This window comes from Coregonus clupeaformis, unplaced genomic scaffold, assembly GCF_020615455.1.
Source record: "Coregonus clupeaformis isolate EN_2021a unplaced genomic scaffold, ASM2061545v1 scaf0292, whole genome shotgun sequence".
Lineage (NCBI taxonomy): Eukaryota > Metazoa > Chordata > Actinopteri > Salmoniformes > Salmonidae > Coregonus > Coregonus clupeaformis.
Window position 1 is genome coordinate 2,711 of NW_025533747.1, and position 23,790 is coordinate 26,500.

The following is a 23,790-nucleotide window of genomic DNA, read 5'->3' on the forward strand; positions in this document are numbered from 1 at the left end:
CCTGTGCCTCGACACAATCCTGTCTCGGAGCTCTACGGACAATTCCTTCGACCTCATGGCTTGGTTTTTGCTCTGACATGCACTGTCAACTGTGGGACCTTATATAGACAGGTGTGTGCCTTTCCAAATCATGTCCAATCAATTGAAGTTACCACAGGTGGACTCCAAGTTGTAGAAACATCTCAAGGATGATCAATGGAAACAGGATGCACCTGAGCTCAATTTCGAGTCTCATAGCAAAGGGTCTGAATACTTATGTAAATAAGGTATTTCTGTTTTTTATTTGTAATACATTTGCAAAAATGTCTAAAAACCTGTTTTTGCTTTGTCATTATGGGGTATTGTGTAGATTGAGGAAATGTTTTTAGAATAAGGCTGTAACGTAACAAAATGTGGAAAAAGTCAAGGGGTCTGAATACTTTCCGAATTCACTGTATGAGGATTATTAGACACTGGTTCCAAATATCAGGGAAGCTGCCCCCCAGGAGTACTGTGTTGAAGCATTCTGGGAAGCTGCCTCTCAGGAGTACTGTGTTGAAGCATTCAGGGAAGCTGCCTCTCAGGAGAACTGTGTTGAAGCATTCAGGGAAGCTGCCTCTCAGGAGTACTGTGTTGAAGCATTCAGGGAAGCTGCCTCTCAGGAGTACTGTGTTGAAGCATTCAGGGAAGCTGCCTCTCAGGAGTACTGTGTTGAAGCATTCAGGGAAGCTGCCTCTCAGGAGTACTGTGTTGAAGAATTCAGGGAAGCTGCCTCTCAGGAGTACTGTGTTGAAGCATTCAGGGAAGCTGCCTCCCAGGAGTACTGTGTTGAAGCATTCAGGAAGCTTCCCCTCAGGAGTACTGTGTTGAAGCATTCAGGAAGCTTCCCCTCAGGAGTACTGTGTTGAATAATTCAGGGAAGCTGCCTCTCAGGAGTACTGTGTTGAAGCATTTTATTCCTGATGCTGTCAGGGCCACATTCCTTTCCAGGGTTAAGGCTGTGAGTTCAGCCTGTGTAATGTGGTAGTCGGTCTTCTGATTGTATTATACCATATTCTCCCTCCCTCCCCTCTCAGGGCTCTGAATGAAATGTGGAAGTGTCAGAACATGTTGAGAGGTTTGGTCAGAGAACTGCTGGACCTCCACAAACTACCTGCCGTGAGTCACACACACCTCTTCATCACACACACACACCTCTTCATCACACACACACCTCTTCATCACACACACACCTCTTCATCACACACACCACAATACAACACACTAGCACACACCTCTTCATCACACACACACCTCTTCATCACACACACACACCTCTTCATCACACACACACCTCTTCATCACACACACACCTCTTCATCACACCACGTACAACACACTCACACACACCTCTTCATCACACACACACCTCTTCATCACACCACGTGCAACACACTCACACACACCTCTTCATCACACACACACCTCTTCATCACACCACGTACAACACACTCACACACACCTCTTCATCACACACACACCTCACTCGCACACACCTCTTCATCACACACACACCTCTTCATCCCACCTCTTCATCATGCTACAGAATGGTGTTGTACCTCTTCATCATGCTACAGAATGGTGTTGTACCTCTTCTAACCTGAAGTCTCCTCTCTGTAGTCTGAAGCCAACACCACTGCCATGTTTGGAAAGCTGATGACCATTAGCAGTGAGTGGGACACACTTCTCCATATACTGAATGGGGGTACTCCTGGGTTTGGGGGCTGGGGGTGGGGGTACTCCTGGGGTTTGGGGCTGGGTGGAGGGGGTACTCCTGGGTTTGGGGCTGGGTGGAGGGGGGTACTCCTGGGTTTGGGGCTGGGTGGAGGGGGTACTCCTGGGTTTGGGGGCTGGGTGGGAGGGAGGGGGGCGGGGTACTCCTGGGTTTGGGGCTGGGGGTGGGGGGTACTCCTGGGTTTGGGGCTGGGTGAGGGAGGGAAGGCGGGGTACTCCTGGGTTTGGGGCTGGGTGAGGGAGGGAGGGCGGGGTACTCCTGGGTTTGGGGCTGGGTGGGAGGGAGGGGGCGGGGTACTCTGGGTTTGGGGCTGGGTGGAGGGGGCGGGGTACTCCTGGGTTTGGGGCTGGGTGGGAGGGAGGGGGGCGGGGTACTCCTGGGTTTGGGGCTGGAGGGGAGGGGGTTCCTCCTGGGTTTGGGGCTGGGTGGGAGGGAGGGGGGCGGGGTACTCCTGGGTTTGGGGCTGGAGGGGGGTACTCCTGGGTTTGGGGCTGGGTGGGGGGTACTCTGGGTTTGGGGCTGGAGGGGGGTACTCCTGGGTTTGGGGCTGGGTGGAGGGGGTACTCCTGGGTTTGGGGCTGGGTGGAGGGGGTACTCCTGGGTTTTTGTTCTGATTTGAGATTTCTCTTGTCTTTTCATGTTGCTGTATAATTTCAGTCTATTGCATTAATGTATAAAAATGCCAATGCTTCCCACTAAAACACAACCCCCCCGTAGAGAACCTCCCGGATGCTGGCAAGGCCCAGGACTTCATGAAGAGGTTTAATCAGGTGTTAGAGAGGATGAGAAGCTCCGAGTCCAGCTGGATACTCTCATCAGCCCCGTCTGCTCCTGCAAACAGGCTGAGCTCTGTGTGGTAAGAACACACACACTATATATATACACACACTGATACGTACACACACCATTGACTTTCAAACCAGTAGATAGTGAGAGCGCTGATGTCATCCACGTTGATAATGTATTAATGTGTTTCAGAGGGAGATTACCAGTAGATATTAATAATGTATTTGAGGGAGATTACCAGTAGATATTGGTCATGTATTTCAGAGGGAGATTACCAGTAGATATTGGTCATGTATTTCAGAGGGAGATTACCAGTAGATATTGATCATGTATTTCAGAGGGAGATTACCAGTAGATATTGATCCTGTATTTCAGAGGGAGATTACCAGTAGATATTGATAATGTATTAATGTGTTTCAGACTGAGATTACCAGTAGATATTGATCATGTATTTCAGAGGGAGATTACCAGTAGATATTGATCCTGTATTTCAGAGGGAGATTACCAGTAGATATTGGTCATGTATTTCAGAGGGAGATTACCAGTAGATATTGATCCTGTATTTCAGAGGGAGATTACCAGTAGATATTGGTCATGTATTTCAGAGGGAGATTACCAGTAGATATTGATCCTGTATTTCAGAGGGAGATTACCAGTAGATATTGATCATGTATTTCAGAGGGAGATTACCAGTAGATATTAATAATGTATTTCAGAGGGAGATTACCAGTATATATTGATCATGTATTTCAGAGGGAGATTACCAGTAGATATTGATCATGTATTTCAGAGGGAGATTACCAGTAGATATTGATAATGTATTAATGTGTTTCAGACTGAGATTACCAGTAGATATTGATCATGTATTTCAGAGGGAGATTACCAGTAGATATTGATAATGTATTAATGTGTTTCAGACTGAGATTACCAGTAGATATTGATCATGTGTTTCAGACTGAGATTACCAGTAGATATTGATCATGTATTTCAGAGGGAGATTACCAGTAGATATTGATCATGTATTTCAGAGGGAGATTACCAGTAGATATTGATCATGTATTTCAGAGGGAGATTACCAGTAGATATTAATAATGTATTTCAGAGGGAGATTACCAGTATATATTGATCATGTATTTCAGAGGGAGATTACCAGTAGATATTGATCATGTATTTCAGAGGGAGATTACCAGTAGATATTGATAATGTATTAATGTGTTTCAGACTGAGATTACCAGTAGATATTGATCATGTATTTCAGAGGGAGATTACCAGTAGATATTGATAATGTATTAATGTGTTTCAGACTGAGATTACCAGTAGATATTGATCATGTATTTCAGAGGGAGATTACCAGTAGATATTGATCATGTATTTCAGAGGGAGATTACCAGTAGATATTGATCATGTATTTCAGAGGGAGATTACCAGTAGATATTGATCATGTATTTCAGAGGGAGATTACCAGTAGATATTGATCATGTATTTCAGAGGGAGATTACCAGTAGATATTGATCATGTATTTCAGAGGGAGATTACCAGTAGATATTGATCATGTATTTCAGATGGAGATTACCAATAGATATTGATCATGTATTTCAGAGGGAGATTACCAGTAGATATTAATAATGTATTTGAGGGAGATTACCAGTAGATATTGATCATGTATTTCAGAGGGAGATTACCAGTAGATATTGATCCTGTATTTCAGAGGGAGATTACCAGTAGATATTGATCATGTATTTCAGAGGGAGATTACCAGTAGATATTGATAATGTATTAATGTGTTTCAGACTGAGATTACCAGTAGATATTGATCCTGTATTTCAGAGGGAGATTACCAGTAGATATTGATCCTGTATTTCAGAGGGAGATTACCAGTAGATATTGATCCTGTATTTCAGAGGGAGATTACCAGTAGATATTGATAATGTATTAATGTGTTTCAGACTGAGATTACCAGTACATATTGATCATGTATTTCAGAGGGAGATTACCAGTAGATATTAATAATTTATTTGAGGGAGATTTCCAGTAGATATTGATCATGTATTTCAGAGGGAGATTACCAGTAGATATTGATCCTGTATTTCAGAGGGAGATTACCAGTAGATATTGATCATGTATTTCAGACTGAGATTACCAGTAGATATTGATCATGTATTTCAGAGGGAGATTACCAGTAGTTATTGGTCATGTATTTCAGAGGGAGATTACCAGTAGATATTGATCATGTATTTCAGAGGGAGATTACCAGTAGATATTGATAATGTATTTCAGAGGGAGATTACCAGTAGATATTGATCCTGTATTTCAGAGGGAGATTACCAGTAGATATTGATCATGTATTTCAGAGGGAGATTACCAGTAGATATTGATCCTGTATTTCAGAGGGAGATTACCAGTAGATATTGATCCTGTATTTCAGAGGGAGATTACCAGTAGATATTGATCCTGTATTTCAGAGGGAGATTACCAGTAGATATTGATCCTGTATTTCAGAGGGAGATTACCAGTAGATATTGATCCTGTATTTCAGAGGGAGATTACCAATAGATATTGATCCTGTATTTCAGAGGGAGATTACCAGTAGATATTGATAATGTATTAATGTGTTTCAGACTGAGATTACCAGTACATATTGATCATGTATTTCAGAGGGAGATTACCAGTACATATTAATAATTTATTTGAGGGAGATTTCAGTAGATATTGATCATGTATTTCAGAGGGAGATTACCAGTAGATATTGATCCTGTATTTCAGAGGGAGATTACCAGTAGATATTGATCATGTATTTCAGAGGGAGATTACCAGTAGATATTGATAATGTATTAATGTGTTTCAGACTGAGATTACCAGTAGATATTGATCCTGTATTTCAGAGGAGATTACCAGTAGATATTGATCATGTATTTCAGAGGGAGATTACCAGTAGATATTGATCATGTATTTCAGACTGAGATTACCAGTAGATATTGATCATGTATTTCAGAGGGAGATTACCAGTAGATATTGATCATGTATTTCAGACTGAGATTACCAGTAGATATTGATCATGTATTTCAGAGGGAGATTACCAGTAGATATTGGTCATGTATTTCAGAGGGAGATTACCAGTAGATATTGATCATGTATTTCAGAGGGAGATTACCAGTAGATATTGATAATGTATTTCAGAGGGAGATTACCAGTAGATATTGATCCTGTATTTCAGAGGGAGATTACCAGTAGATATTGATCATGTATTTCAGAGGGAGATTACCAGTAGATATTGATCCTGTATTTCAGAGGGAGATTACCAGTAGATATTGATCATGTATTTCAGAGGAGATTACCAGTAGATATTGATCATGTATTTCAGACTGAGATTACCAGTAGATATTGATCATGTATTTCAGAGGGAGATTACCAGTAGATATTGATCATGTATTTCAGAGGGAGATTACCAGTACATATTGATCATGTATTTCAGAGGGAGATTACCAGTAGATATTGATCATGTATTTCAGAGGGAGATTACCAGTAGATATTGATCATGTATTTCAGAGGGAGATTACCAGTAGATATTGATCATGTATTTCAGAGGGAGATTACCAGTAGATATTGTTCATGTATTTCAGAGGGAGATTACCAGTAGATATTGATCATGTATTTCAGAGGATGATTACCAGTAGATATTGATCATGTATTTCAGATGGAGATTACCAGTAGATATTGATAATGTATTAATGTGTTTCAGACTGAGATTACCAGTACATATTGATCATGTATTTCAGAGGGAGATTACCAGTAGATATTGATCATGTATTTCAGAGGGAGATTACCAGTAGATATTGATCATGTATTTCAGACTGAGATTACCAGTAGATATTGATCATGTATTTCAGAGGGAGATTACCAGTAGATATTGATCATGTATTTCAGACTGAGATTACCAGTAGATATTGATCATGTATTTCAGAGGGAGATTACCAGTAGATATTGGTCATGTATTTCAGAGGGAGATTACCAGTAGATATTGATCATGTATTTCAGAGGGAGATTACCAGTAGATATTGATAATGTATTTCAGAGGGAGATTACCAGTAGATATTGATCCTGTATTTCAGAGGGAGATTACCAGTAGATATTGATCATGTATTTCAGAGGGAGATTACCAGTAGATATTGATCCTGTATTTCAGAGGGAGATTACCAGTAGATATTGATCATGTATTTCAGAGGGAGATTACAGTAGATATTGATCATGTATTTCAGACTGAGATTACCAGTAGATATTGATCATGTATTTCAGAGGGAGATTACCAGTAGATATTGATAATGTATTAATGTGTTTCAGACTGAGATTACCAGTACATATTGATCATGTATTTCAGAGGGAGATTACCAGTAGATATTAATAATTTATTTGAGGGAGATTTCCAGTAGATATTGATCATGTATTTCAGAGGGAGATTACCAGTAGATATTGATCCTGTATTTCAGAGGGAGATTACCAGTAGATATTGATCATGTATTTCAGACTGAGATTACCAGTAGATATTGATCATGTATTTCAGAGGGAGATTACCAGTAGTTATTGGTCATGTATTTCAGAGGGAGATTACCAGTAGATATTGATCATGTATTTCAGAGGGAGATTACCAGTAGATATTGATAATGTATTTCAGAGGGAGATTACCAGTAGATATTGATCCTGTATTTCAGAGGGAGATTACCAGTAGATATTGATCCTGTATTTCAGAGGGAGATTACCAGTAGATATTGATCCTGTATTTCAGAGGGAGATTACCAGTAGATATTGATCCTGTATTTCAGAGGGAGATTACCAGTAGATATTGATCCTGTATTTCAGAGGGAGATTACCAGTAGATATTGATCCTGTATTTCAGAGGGAGATTACCAGTAGATATTGATCCTGTATTTCAGAGGGAGATTACCAATAGATATTGATCCTGTATTTCAGAGGGAGATTACCAGTAGATATTGATAATGTATTAATGTGTTTCAGACTGAGATTACCAGTACATATTGATCATGTATTTCAGAGGGAGATTACCAGTAGATATTAATAATTTATTTGAGGGAGATTTCCAGTAGATATTGATCATGTATTTCAGAGGGAGATTACCAGTAGATATTGATCCTGTATTTCAGAGGGAGATTACCAGTAGATATTGATCATGTATTTCAGAGGGAGATTACCAGTAGATATTGATAATGTATTAATGTGTTTCAGACTGAGATTACCAGTAGATATTGATCCTGTATTTCAGAGGGAGATTACCAGTAGATATTGATCATGTATTTCAGAGGGAGATTACCAGTAGATATTGATCATGTATTTCAGACTGAGATTACCAGTAGATATTGATCATGTATTTCAGAGGGAGATTACCAGTAGATATTGATCATGTATTTCAGATGGAGATTACCAGTAGATATTGATAATGTATTAATGTGTTTCAGACTGAGATTACCAGTACATATTGATCATGTATTTCAGAGGGAGATTACCAGTAGATATTGATCTGTATTTCAGAGGGAGATTACCAGTAGATATTGATCATGTATTTCAGACTGAGATTACCAGTAGATATTGATCATGTATTTCAGAGGGAGATTACCAGTAGATATTGATCATGTATTTCAGACTGAGATTACCAGTAGATATTGATCATGTATTTCAGAGGGAGATTACCAGTAGATATTGGTCATGTATTTCAGAGGGAGATTACCAGTAGATATTGATCATGTATTTCAGAGGGAGATTACCAGTAGATATTGATAATGTATTTCAGAGGGAGATTACCAGTAGATATTGATCCTGTATTTCAGAGGGAGATTACCAGTAGATATTGATCATGTATTTCAGAGGGAGATTACCAGTAGATATTGATCCTGTATTTCAGAGGGAGATTACCAGTAGATATTGATCATGTATTTCAGAGGAGATTACCAGTAGATATTGATCATGTATTTCAGACTGAGATTACCAGTAGATATTGATCATGTATTTCAGAGGGAGATTACCAGTAGATATTGATAATGTATTAATGTGTTTCAGACTGAGATTACCAGTACATATTGATCATGTATTTCAGAGGGAGATTACCAGTAGATATTAATAATTTATTTGAGGGAGATTTCCAGTAGATATTGATCATGTATTTCAGAGGGAGATTACCAGTAGATATTGATCCTGTATTTCAGAGGGAGATTACCAGTAGATATTGATCATGTATTTCAGACTGAGATTACCAGTAGATATTGATCATGTATTTCAGAGGGAGATTACCAGTAGTTATTGGTCATGTATTTCAGAGGGAGATTACCAGTAGATATTGATCATGTATTTCAGAGGGAGATTACCAGTAGATATTGATCATGTATTTCAGAGGGAGATTACCAGTAGATATTGATCATGTATTTCAGAGGGAGATTACAGTAGATATTGATCATGTATTTCAGATGGAGATTACCAGTAGATATTGATCATGTATTTCAGAGGGAGATTACCAGTAGATATTGATAATGTATTTGAGGGAGATTACCAGTAGATATTGATCATGTATTTCAGAGGGAGATTACCAGTAGATATTGATCCTGTATTTCAGAGGGAGATTACCAGTAGATATTGATCATGTATTTCAGAGGGAGATTACCAGTAGATATTGATAATGTATTAATGTGTTTCAGACTGAGATTACCAGTAGATATTGATCCTGTATTTCAGAGGGAGATTACCAGTAGATATTGATCCTGTATTTCAGAGGGAGATTACCAGTAGATATTGATCCTGTATTTCAGAGGGAGATTACCAGTAGATATTGATAATGTATTAATGTGTTTCAGACTGAGATTACCAGTACATATTGATCATGTATTTCAGAGGGAGATTACCAGTAGATATTAATAATTTATTTGAGGGAGATTTCCAGTAGATATTGATCATGTATTTCAGAGGGAGATTACCAGTAGATATTGATCCTGTATTTCAGAGGGAGATTACCAGTAGATATTGATCATGTATTTCAGACTGAGATTACCAGTAGATATTGATCATGTATTTCAGAGGGAGATTACCAGTAGTTATTGGTCATGTATTTCAGAGGGAGATTACCAGTAGATATTGATCATGTATTTCAGAGGGAGATTACCAGTAGATATTGATAATGTATTTCAGAGGGAGATTACCAGTAGATATTGATCCTGTATTTCAGAGGGAGATTACCAGTAGATATTGATCATGTATTTCAGAGGGAGATTACCAGTAGATATTGATCCTGTATTTCAGAGGGAGATTACCAGTAGATATTGATCCTGTATTTCAGAGGGAGATTACCAGTAGATATTGATCCTGTATTTCAGAGGGAGATTACCAGTAGATATTGATCCTGTATTTCAGAGGGAGATTACCAGTAGATATTGATCCTGTATTTCAGAGGGAGATTACCAATAGATATTGATCCTGTATTTCAGAGGGAGATTACCAGTAGATATTGATAATGTATTAATGTGTTTCAGACTGAGATTACCAGTACATATTGATCATGTATTTCAGAGGGAGATTACCAGTACATATTAATAATTTATTTGAGGGAGATTTCCAGTAGATATTGATCATGTATTTCAGAGGGAGATTACCAGTAGATATTGATCCTGTATTTCAGAGGGAGATTACCAGTAGATATTGATCATGTATTTCAGAGGGAGATTACCAGTAGATATTGATAATGTATTAATGTGTTTCAGACTGAGATTACCAGTAGATATTGATCCTGTATTTCAGAGGGAGATTACCAGTAGATATTGATCATGTATTTCAGAGGGAGATTACCAGTAGATATTGATCATGTATTTCAGACTGAGATTACCAGTAGATATTGATCATGTATTTCAGAGGGAGATTACCAGTAGATATTGATCATGTATTTCAGACTGAGATTACCAGTAGATATTGATCATGTATTTCAGAGGGAGATTACCAGTAGATATTGGTCATGTATTTCAGAGGGAGATTACCAGTAGATATTGATCATGTATTTCAGAGGGAGATTACCAGTAGATATTGATAATGTATTTCAGAGGGAGATTACCAGTAGATATTGATCCTGTATTTCAGAGGGAGATTACCAGTAGATATTGATCATGTATTTCAGAGGGAGATTACCAGTAGATATTGATCCTGTATTTCAGAGGGAGATTACCAGTAGATATTGATCATGTATTTCAGAGGGAGATTACCAGTAGATATTGATCATGTATTTCAGACTGAGATTACCAGTAGATATTGATCATGTATTTCAGAGGGAGATTACCAGTAGATATTGATCATGTATTTCAGAGGGAGATTACCAGTACATATTGATCATGTATTTCAGAGGGAGATTACCAGTAGATATTGATCATGTATTTCAGAGGGAGATTACCAGTAGATATTGATCATGTATTTCAGAGGGAGATTACCAGTAGATATTGATCATGTATTTCAGAGGGAGATTACCAGTAGATATTGATCATGTATTTCAGAGGGAGATTACCAGTAGATATTGATCATGTATTTCAGAGGGAGATTACCAGTAGATATTGATCATGTATTTCAGATGGAGATTACCAGTAGATATTGATAATGTATTAATGTGTTTCAGACTGAGATTACCAGTACATATTGATCATGTATTTCAGAGGGAGATTACCAGTAGATATTGATCATGTATTTCAGAGGGAGATTACCAGTAGATATTGATCATGTATTTCAGACTGAGATTACCAGTAGATATTGATCATGTATTTCAGAGGGAGATTACCAGTAGATATTGATCATGTATTTCAGACTGAGATTACCAGTAGATATTGATCATGTATTTCAGAGGGAGATTACCAGTAGATATTGGTCATGTATTTCAGAGGGAGATTACCAGTAGATATTGATCATGTATTTCAGAGGGAGATTACCAGTAGATATTGATAATGTATTTCAGAGGGAGATTACCAGTAGATATTGATCCTGTATTTCAGAGGGAGATTACCAGTAGATATTGATCATGTATTTCAGAGGGAGATTACCAGTAGATATTGATCCTGTATTTCAGAGGGAGATTACCAGTAGATATTGATCATGTATTTCAGAGGGAGATTACCAGTAGATATTGATCATGTATTTCAGACTGAGATTACCAGTAGATATTGATCATGTATTTCAGAGGGAGATTACCAGTAGATATTGATAATGTATTAATGTGTTTCAGACTGAGATTACCAGTACATATTGATCATGTATTTCAGAGGGAGATTACCAGTAGATATTAATAATTTATTTGAGGGAGATTTCCAGTAGATATTGATCATGTATTTCAGAGGGAGATTACCAGTAGATATTGATCCTGTATTTCAGAGGGAGATTACCAGTAGATATTGATCATGTATTTCAGACTGAGATTACCAGTAGATATTGATCATGTATTTCAGAGGGAGATTACCAGTAGTTATTGGTCATGTATTTCAGAGGGAGATTACCAGTAGATATTGATCATGTATTTCAGAGGGAGATTACCAGTAGATATTGATAATGTATTTCAGAGGGAGATTACCAGTAGATATTGATCCTGTATTTCAGAGGGAGATTACCAGTAGATATTGATCCTGTATTTCAGAGGGAGATTACCAGTAGATATTGATCCTGTATTTCAGAGGGAGATTACCAGTAGATATTGATCCTGTATTTCAGAGGGAGATTACCAGTAGATATTGATCCTGTATTTCAGAGGGAGATTACCAGTAGATATTGATCCTGTATTTCAGAGGGAGATTACCAGTAGATATTGATCCTGTATTTCAGAGGGAGATTACCAATAGATATTGATCCTGTATTTCAGAGGGAGATTACCAGTAGATATTGATAATGTATTAATGTGTTTCAGACTGAGATTACCAGTACATATTGATCATGTATTTCAGAGGGAGATTACCAGTAGATATTAATAATTTATTTGAGGGAGATTTCCAGTAGATATTGATCATGTATTTCAGAGGGAGATTACCAGTAGATATTGATCCTGTATTTCAGAGGGAGATTACCAGTAGATATTGATCATGTATTTCAGAGGGAGATTACCAGTAGATATTGATAATGTATTAATGTGTTTCAGACTGAGATTACCAGTAGATATTGATCCTGTATTTCAGAGGGAGATTACCAGTAGATATTGATCATGTATTTCAGAGGGAGATTACCAGTAGATATTGATCATGTATTTCAGACTGAGATTACCAGTAGATATTGATCATGTATTTCAGAGGGAGATTACCAGTAGATATTGATCATGTATTTCAGATGGAGATTACCAGTAGATATTGATAATGTATTAATGTGTTTCAGACTGAGATTACCAGTACATATTGATCATGTATTTCAGAGGGAGATTACCAGTAGATATTGATCATGTATTTCAGAGGGAGATTACCAGTAGATATTGATCATGTATTTCAGACTGAGATTACCAGTAGATATTGATCATGTATTTCAGAGGGAGATTACCAGTAGATATTGATCATGTATTTCAGACTGAGATTACCAGTAGATATTGATCATGTATTTCAGAGGGAGATTACCAGTAGATATTGGTCATGTATTTCAGAGGGAGATTACCAGTAGATATTGATCATGTATTTCAGAGGGAGATTACCAGTAGATATTGATAATGTATTTCAGAGGGAGATTACCAGTAGATATTGATCCTGTATTTCAGAGGGAGATTACCAGTAGATATTGATCATGTATTTCAGAGGGAGATTACCAGTAGATATTGATCCTGTATTTCAGAGGGAGATTACCAGTAGATATTGATCATGTATTTCAGAGGGAGATTACCAGTAGATATTGATCATGTATTTCAGACTGAGATTACCAGTAGATATTGATCATGTATTTCAGAGGGAGATTACCAGTAGATATTGATAATGTATTAATGTGTTTCAGACTGAGATTACCAGTACATATTGATCATGTATTTCAGAGGGAGATTACCAGTAGATATTAATAATTTATTTGAGGGAGATTTCCAGTAGATATTGATCATGTATTTCAGAGGGAGATTACCAGTAGATATTGATCCTGTATTTCAGAGGGAGATTACCAGTAGATATTGATCATGTATTTCAGACTGAGATTACCAGTAGATATTGATCATGTATTTCAGAGGGAGATTACCAGTAGTTATTGGTCATGTATTTCAGAGGGAGATTACCAGTAGATATTGATCATGTATTTCAGAGGGAGATTACCAGTAGATATTGATAATGTATTTCAGAGGGAGATTACCAGTAGATATTGATCCTGTATTTCAGAGGGAGATTACCAGTAGATATTGATCCTGTATTTCAGAGGGAGATTACCAGTAGATATTGATCCTGTATTTCAGAGGGAGATTACCAGTAGATATTGATCCTGTATTTCAGAGGGAGATTACCAGTAGATATTGATCCTGTATTTCAGAGGGAGATTACCAGTAGATATTGATCCTGTATTTCAGAGGGAGATTACCAGTAGATATTGATCCTGTATTTCAGAGGGAGATTACCAATAGATATTGATCCTGTATTTCAGAGGGAGATTACCAGTAGATATTGATAATGTATTAATGTGTTTCAGACTGAGATTACCAGTACATATTGATCATGTATTTCAGAGGGAGATTACCAGTAGATATTAATAATTTATTTGAGGGAGATTTCCAGTAGATATTGATCATGTATTTCAGAGGGAGATTACCAGTAGATATTGATCCTGTATTTCAGAGGGAGATTACCAGTAGATATTGATCATGTATTTCAGAGGGAGATTACCAGTAGATATTGATAATGTATTAATGTGTTTCAGACTGAGATTACCAGTAGATATTGATCCTGTATTTCAGAGGGAGATTACCAGTAGATATTGATCATGTATTTCAGAGGGAGATTACCAGTAGATATTGATCATGTATTTCAGACTGAGATTACCAGTAGATATTGATCATGTATTTCAGAGGGAGATTACCAGTAGATATTGATCATGTATTTCAGACTGAGATTACCAGTAGATATTGATCATGTATTTCAGAGGGAGATTACCAGTAGATATTGGTCATGTATTTCAGAGGGAGATTACCAGTAGATATTGATCATGTATTTCAGAGGGAGATTACCAGTAGATATTGATAATGTATTTCAGAGGGAGATTACCAGTAGATATTGATCCTGTATTTCAGAGGGAGATTACCAGTAGATATTGATCATGTATTTCAGAGGGAGATTACCAGTAGATATTGATCCTGTATTTCAGAGGGAGATTACCAGTAGATATTGATCATGTATTTCAGAGGGAGATTACCAGTAGATATTGATCATGTATTTCAGACTGAGATTACCAGTAGATATTGATCATGTATTTCAGAGGGAGATTACCAGTAGATATTGATCATGTATTTCAGAGGGAGATTACCAGTACATATTGATCATGTATTTCAGAGGGAGATTACCAGTAGATATTGATCATGTATTTCAGAGGGAGATTACCAGTAGATATTGATCATGTATTTCAGAGGGAGATTACCAGTAGATATTGATCATGTATTTCAGAGGGAGATTACCAGTAGATATTGATCATGTATTTCAGAGGGAGATTACCAGTAGATATTGATCATGTATTTCAGAGGGGAGATTACCAGTAGATATTGATCATGTATTTCAGAGGGAGATTACCAGTAGATATTGATCATGTATTTCAGATGGAGATTACCAGTAGATATTGATAATGTATTAATGTGTTTCAGACTGAGATTACCAGTACATATTGATCATGTATTTCAGAGGGAGATTACCAGTAGATATTGATCATGTATTTCAGAGGGAGATTACCAGTAGATATTGATCATGTATTTCCAGACTGAGATTACCAGTAGATATTGATCATGTATTTCAGAGGGAGATTACCAGTAGATATTGATCATGTATTTCAGACTGAGATTACCAGTAGATATTGATCATGTATTTCAGAGGGAGATTACCAGTAGATATTGGTCATGTATTTCAGAGGGAGATTACCAGTAGATATTGATCATGTATTTCAGAGGGAGATTACCAGTAGATATTGATAATGTATTTCAGAGGGAGATTACCAGTAGATATTGATCCTGTATTTCAGAGGGAGATTACCAGTAGATATTGATCATGTATTTCAGAGGGAGATTACCAGTAGATATTGATCCTGTATTTCAGAGGGAGATTACCAGTAGATATTGATCATGTATTTCAGAGGGAGATTACCAGTAGATATTGATCATGTATTTCAGACTGAGATTACCAGTAGATATTGATCATGTATTTCAGAGGGAGATTACCAGTAGATATTGATCATGTATTTCAGAGGGAGATTACCAGTAGATATTGATCATGTATTTCAGAGGGAGATTACCAGTAGATATTGATCATGTATTTCAGAGGGAGATTACCAGTAGATATTGATCATGTATTTCAGAGGGAGATTACCAGTAGATATTGATCATGTATTTCAGAGGGAGATTACCAGTAGATATTGATCATGTATTTGAGGGAGATTACCAGTAGATATTGATCATGTATTTCAGAGGGAGATTACCAGTAGATATTGATCATGTATTTCAGAGGGAGATTACCAGTAGATATTGATCATGTATTTCAGAGGGAGATTACCAGTAGATATTGATCATGTATTTCAGATGGAGATTACCAGTAGATATTGATAATGTATTAATGTGTTTCAGACTGAGATTACCAGTACATATTGATCATGTATTTCAGAGGGAGATTACCAGTAGATATTGATCATGTATTTCAGAGGGAGATTACCAGTAGATATTGATCATGTATTTCAGACTGAGATTACCAGTAGATATTGATCATGTATTTCAGAGGGAGATTACCAGTAGATATTGATCATGTATTTCAGACTGAGATTACCAGTAGATATTGATCATGTATTTCAGAGGGAGATTACCAGTAGATATTGGTCATGTATTTCAGAGGGAGATTACCAGTAGATATTGATCATGTATTTCAGAGGGAGATTACCAGTAGATATTGATAATGTATTTCAGAGGGAGATTACCAGTAGATATTGATCCTGTATTTCAGAGGGAGATTACCAGTAGATATTGATCATGTATTTCAGAGGGAGATTACCAGTAGATATTGATCCTGTATTTCAGAGGGAGATTACCAGTAGATATTGATCATGTATTTCAGAGGGAGATTACCAGTAGATATTGATCATGTATTTCAGACTGAGATTACCAGTAGATATTGATCATGTATTTCAGAGGGAGATTACCAGTAGATATTGATAATGTATTAATGTGTTTCAGACTGAGATTACCAGTACATATTGATCATGTATTTCAGAGGGAGATTACCAGTAGATATTAATAATTTATTTGAGGGAGATTTCCAGTAGATATTGATCATGTATTTCAGAGGGAGATTACCAGTAGATATTGATCCTGTATTTCAGAGGGAGATTACCAGTAGATATTGATCATGTATTTCAGACTGAGATTACCAGTAGATATTGATCATGTATTTCAGAGGGAGATTACCAGTAGTTATTGGTCATGTATTTCAGAGGGAGATTACCAGTAGATATTGATCATGTATTTCAGAGGGAGATTACCAGTAGATATTGATAATGTATTTCAGAGGGAGATTACCAGTAGATATTGATCCTGTATTTCAGAGGGAGATTACCAGTAGATATTGATCATGTATTTCAGAGGGAGATTACCAGTAGATATTGATCCTGTATTTCAGAGGGAGATTACCAGTAGATATTGATCCTGTATTTCAGAGGGAGATTACCAGTAGATATTGATCCTGTATTTCAGAGGGAGATTACCAGTAGATATTGATCCTGTATTTCAGAGGGAGATTACCAGTAGATATTGATCCTGTATTTCAGAGGGAGATTACCAATAGATATTGATCCTGTATTTCAGAGGGAGATTACCAGTAGATATTGATAATGTATTAATGTGTTTCAGACTGAGATTACCAGTACATATTGATCATGTATTTCAGAGGGAGATTACCAGTAGATATTAATAATTTATTTGAGGGAGATTTCCAGTAGATATTGATCATGTATTTCAGAGGGAGATTACCAGTAGATATTGATCCTGTATTTCAGAGGGAGATTACCAGTAGATATTGATCATGTATTTCAGAGGGAGATTACCAGTAGATATTGATAATGTATTAATGTGTTTCAGACTGAGATTACCAGTAGATATTGATCCTGTATTTCAGAGGGAGATTACCAGTAGATATTGATCATGTATTTCAGAGGGAGATTACCAGTAGATATTGATCATGTATTTCAGACTGAGATTACCAGTAGATATTGATCATGTATTTCAGAGGGAGATTACCAGTAGATATTGATCATGTATTTCAGACTGAGATTACCAGTAGATATTGATCATGTATTTCAGAGGGAGATTACCAGTAGATATTGATCATGTATTTCAGAGGGAGATTACCAGTAGATATTGATAATGTATTTCAGAGGGAGATTACCAGTAGATATTGATCCTGTATTTCAGAGGGAGATTACCAGTAGATATTGATCATGTATTTCAGAGGGAGATTACCAGTAGATATTGATCCTGTATTTCAGAGGGAGATTACCAGTAGATATTGATCGTGTATTTCAGAGGGAGATTACCAGTAGATATTGATCATGTATTTCAGACTGAGATTACCAGTAGATATTGATCATGTATTTCAGAGGGAGATTACCAGTAGATATTGATCATGTATTTCAGAGGGAGATTACCAGTACATATTGATCATGTATTTCAGAGGGAGATTACCAGTAGATATTGATCATGTATTTCAGAGGGAGATTACCAGTAGATATTGATCATGTATTTCAGAGGGAGATTACCAGTAGATATTGATCATGTATTTCAGAGGGAGATTACCAGTAGATATTGATCATGTATTTCAGAGGGAGATTACCAGTAGATATTGATCATGTATTTCAGAGGGAGATTACCAGTAGATATTGATCATGTATTTCAGAGGGAGATTACCAGTAGATATTGATCATGTATTTCAGATGGAGATTACCAGTAGATATTGATAATGTATTAATGTGTTTCAGACTGAGATTACCAGTACATATTGATCATGTATTTCAGAGGGAGATTACCAGTAGATATTGATCATGTATTTCAGAGGGAGATTACCAGTAGATATTGATCATGTATTTCAGACTGAGATTACCAGTAGATATTGATCATGTATTTCAGAGGGAGATTACCAGTAGATATTGATCATGTATTTCAGACTGAGATTACCAGTAGATATTGATCATGTATTTCAGAGGGAGATTACCAGTAGATATTGGTCATGTATTTCAGAGGGAGATTACCAGTAGATATTGATCATGTATTTCAGAGGGAGATTACCAGTAGATATTGATAATGTATTTCAGAGGGAGATTACCAGTAGATATTGATCCTGTATTTCAGAGGGAGATTACCAGTAGATATTGATCATGTATTTCAGAGGGAGATTACCAGTAGATATTGATCCTGTATTTCAGAGGGAGATTACCAGTAGATATTGATCATGTATTTCAGAGGGAGATTACCAGTAGATATTGATCATGTATTTCAGACTGAGATTACCAGTAGATATTGATAATGTATTTCAGAGGGAGATTACCAGTAGATATTGATCATGTATTTCAGAGGGAGATTACCAGTAGATATTGATCATGTATTTCAGAGGGAGATTACCAGTAGATATTGATCATGTATTTCAGAGGGAGATTACCAGTAGATATTGATCATGTATTTCAGAGGGAGATTACCAGTAGATATTGATCATGTATTTCAGAGGGAGATTACCAGTAGATATTGATCATGTATTTGAGGGAGATTACCAGTAGATATTGATCATGTATTTCAGAGGGAGATTACCAGTAGATATTGATCATGTATTTCAGAGGGAGATTACCAGTAGATATTGATCATGTATTTCAGAGGGAGATTACCAGTAGATATTGATCATGTATTTCAGATGGAGATTACCAGTAGATATTGATAATGTATTAATGTGTTTCAGACTGAGATTACCAGTACATATTGATCATGTATTTCAGAGGGAGATTACCAGTAGATATTGATCATGTATTTCAGAGGGAGATTACCAGTAGATATTGATCATGTATTTCAGACTGAGATTACCAGTAGATATTGATCATGTATTTCAGAGGGAGATTACCAGTAGATATTGATCATGTATTTCAGACTGAGATTACCAGTAGATATTGATCATGTATTTCAGAGGGAGATTACCAGTAGATATTGGTCATGTATTTCAGAGGGAGATTACCAGTAGATATTGATCATGTATTTCAGAGGGAGATTACCCAGTAGATATTGATAATGTATTTCAGAGGGAGATTACCAGTAGATATTGATCCTGTATTTCAGAGGGAGATTACCAGTAGATATTGATCATGTATTTCAGAGGGAGATTACCAGTAGATATTGATCCTGTATTTCAGAGGGAGATTACCAGTAGATATTGATCATGTATTTCAGAGGTAGATTACCAGTAGATATTGATCATGTATTTCAGACTGAGATTACCAGTAGATATTGATCATGTATTTCAGAGGGAGATTACCAGTAGATATTGATCATGTATTTCAGAGGGAGATTACCAGTAGATATTGATCATGTATTTCAGAGGGAGATTACCAGTAGATATTGATCATGTATTTCAGAGGGAGATTACCAGTAGATATTGATCATGTATTTGAGGGAGATTACCAGTAGATATTGATCATGTATTTCAGAGGGAGATTACCAGTAGATATTGATCATGTATTTCAGAGGGAGATTACCAGTAGATATTGATCATGTATTTCAGAGGGAGATTACCAGTAGATATTGATCATGTATTTCAGAGGGAGATTACCAGTAGATATTGATCATGTATTTCAGATGGAGATTACCAATAGATATTGATCATGTATTTCAGAGGGAGATTACCAGTAGATATTGATCATGTATTTCAGAGGGAGATTACCAGTAGATATTGATCATGTATTTCAGAGGGAGATTACCAGTAGATATTGATCATGTATTTCAGAGGGAGATTACCAGTAGATATTGATCATGTATTTCAGAGGGAGATTACCAGTAGATATTGATCATGTATTTCAGAGGGAGATTACCAGTAGATATTGATCATGTATTTCAGAGGGAGATTACCAGTAGATATTGATCCTGTATTTCAGAGGGAGATTACCAGTAGATATTGATCCTGTATTTCAGAGGGAGATTACCAGTAGATATTGATCCTGTATTTCAGAGAGAGATTACCAGTAGATATTGATCCTGTATTTCAGAGGGAGATTACCAGTAGATATTGATCCTGTATTTCAGAGGGAGATTACCAGTAGATATTGATCCTGTATTTCATAGGAGATTACCAGTAGATATTGATAATGTATTAATGTGTTTCAGACTGAGATTACCAGTACATATTGATCATGTATTTCAGAGGGAGATTACCAGTAGATATTAATAATTTATTTGAGGGAGATTTCCAGTAGATATTGATCATGTATTTCAGAGGGAGATTACCAGTAGATATTGATCCTGTATTTCAGAGGGAGATTACCAGTAGATATTGATCCTGTATTTCAGAGGGAGATTACCAGTAGATATTGATCCTGTATTTCAGAGGGAGATTACCAGTAGATATTGATCCTGTATTTCAGAGGGAGATTACCAGTAGATATTGATCCTGTATTTCAGAGGGAGATTACCAGTAGATATTGATAATGTATTAATGTGTTTCAGACTGAGATTACCAGTACATATTGATCATGTATTTCAGAGGGAGATTACCAGTAGATATTAATAATTTATTTGAGGGAGATTTCCAGTAGATATTGATCATGTATTTCAGAGGGAGATTACCAGTAGATATTGATCCTGTATTTCAGAGGGAGATTACCAGTAGATATTGATCATGTATTTCAGAGGGAGATTACCAGTAGATATTGATCATGTATTAATGTATTTCAGAGGGAGATTACCTGTAGATATTGATCCTGTATTTCAGAGGGAGATTACCAGTAGATATTGATCCTGTATTTCAGAGGGAGATTACCAGTAGATATTGATCCTGTATTTCAGAGGGAGATTACCAGTAGATATTGATCCTGTATTTCAGAGGGAGATTACCAGTATATATTGATCATGTATTTCGGAGGGAGATTACCAGTAGATATTGATCATGTATTTCAGAGGGAGATTACCAGTAGATATTGATCATGTATTAATGTATTTCAGAGGGAGATTACCAGTAGATATTGATCATGTATTTCAGAGGGAGATTACCAGTAGATATTGATCCTGTGTTTCGGACTGAGATTACCAGTAGATATTGATCATGTATTTCAGAGGGAGATTACCAGTAGATATTGATCCTGTATTTCAGAGGGAGATTACCAGTAGATATTGATAATGTATTAATGTGTTTCAGATTGAGATTACCAGTACATATTGATCCTGTATTTCAGAGGGAGATTACCAGTAGATATTAATAATTTATTTGAGGGAGATTTCCAGTAGATATTGATCATGTATTTCAGAGGGAGATTACCAGTAGATATTGATCCTGTATTTGAAAGGGAGATTACCAGTAGATATTGATCATGTATTTCAGAGGGAGATTACCAGTAGATATTGATCATGTATTAATGTATTTCAGAGGGAGATTACCAGTAGATATTGATCCTGTATTTCAGAGGGAGATTACCAGTAGATATTGATCCTGTATTTCAGAGGGAGATTACCAGTATATATTGATCATGGATTTCAGAGGGAGATTACCAGTAGATATTGATCATGTATTTCAGAGGGAGATTACCAGTAGATATTGATCATGTATTAATGTATTTCAGAGGGAGATTACCAGTAGATATTGATCATGTATTTCAGAGGGAGATTACCAGTAGATATTGATCCTGTGTTTCAGACTGAGATTACCAGTAGATATTGATCATGTATTTCAGAGGGAGATTACCAGTAGATATTGATCATGTATTTCAGAGGGAGATTACCAGTAGATATTGATAATGTATTTCAGAGGGAGATTACCAGTAGATATTGATCCTGTGTTTCAGACTGAGATTACCAGTAGATATTGATCCTGTATTTCAGAGGGAGATTACCAGTAGATATTGATCCTGTATTTCAGAGGGAGATTACCAGTAGATATTGATCATGTATTTCAGACTGAGATTACCAGTAGATATTGATCCTGTATTTCAGAGGGAGATTACCAGTAGATATTGATCCTGTATTTCAGAGGGAGATTACCAGTAGATATTGATCATGTATTTCAGAGGGAGATTACCAGTAGATATTGATCCTGTATTTCAGAGGGAGATTACCAGTAGATATTGATCCTGTATTTCAGAGGGAGATTACCAGTAGATATTGATCCTGTATTTCAGAGAGAGATTACCAGTAGATATTGATCCTGTATTTCAGAGGGAGATTACCAGTAGATATTGATCCTGTATTTCAGAGGGAGATTACCAGTAGATATTGATCCTGTATTTCAGAGGGAGATTACCAGTAGATATTGATCCTGTATTTCAGAGGGAGATTACCAGTAGATATTGATCATGTATTTCAGAGGGAGATTACTCGTAAACTGACGTTCCCTAAGCAGCCCACCAACCCCTTCCTGGAGATGGTTAAGTTCCTGTTAGAACGGATCGCTCCCGTCCACATCGACTCCGAGGCCATCAGGTAAATAAACAGCCAGTGTGTGTGTGTAGCATGCTGTTATCAGTGGCATTCGGTCTGATTTTCTGATTTATTATTTAGTGTTGTGAAGTTAACAAATCATGAACCTTGGTTTGAGAAGATTGTTCCCTGGATAATACATTTCATTTCATACCATCAATCCTGTTGGCCCAACTAACCATATAGGGGCCATAACATTGTAATACATTGATTACCACAGTTTATCTACCTCTGATACGTGGGTGCTTCGGTGATGATGCCGGAGTAGCCATGTTTTGGAGGATATATTCGTCTGGCGCCGGCAAACCGTGTCAATATATCCTCCAAACACCGGCTTCGAGGGCATTATACAACGGGTTACCAACATATTCAAATAATCATTGACATATTT

The 23,790-nt window shown here is 36.7% G+C and overlaps 1 protein-coding gene across 1 annotated transcript in view; it reads left to right on the plus strand.

The window, feature by feature from the left end:
• Window positions 1–435: 435 nt before the first annotated feature.
• Window positions 436–23,790, plus strand: part of pds5a (PDS5 cohesin associated factor A) — a 55,336-nt gene continuing 31,981 nt past the window's right edge. The window contains 6 exon segments of the mRNA XM_045214647.1: window positions 436–799; window positions 977–1,137; window positions 1,639–1,687; window positions 2,471–2,530; window positions 2,533–2,609; window positions 23,287–23,402. Of these exon segments, the coding sequence (XP_045070582.1) occupies window positions 436–799; window positions 977–1,137; window positions 1,639–1,687; window positions 2,471–2,530; window positions 2,533–2,609; window positions 23,287–23,402 (827 nt within the window).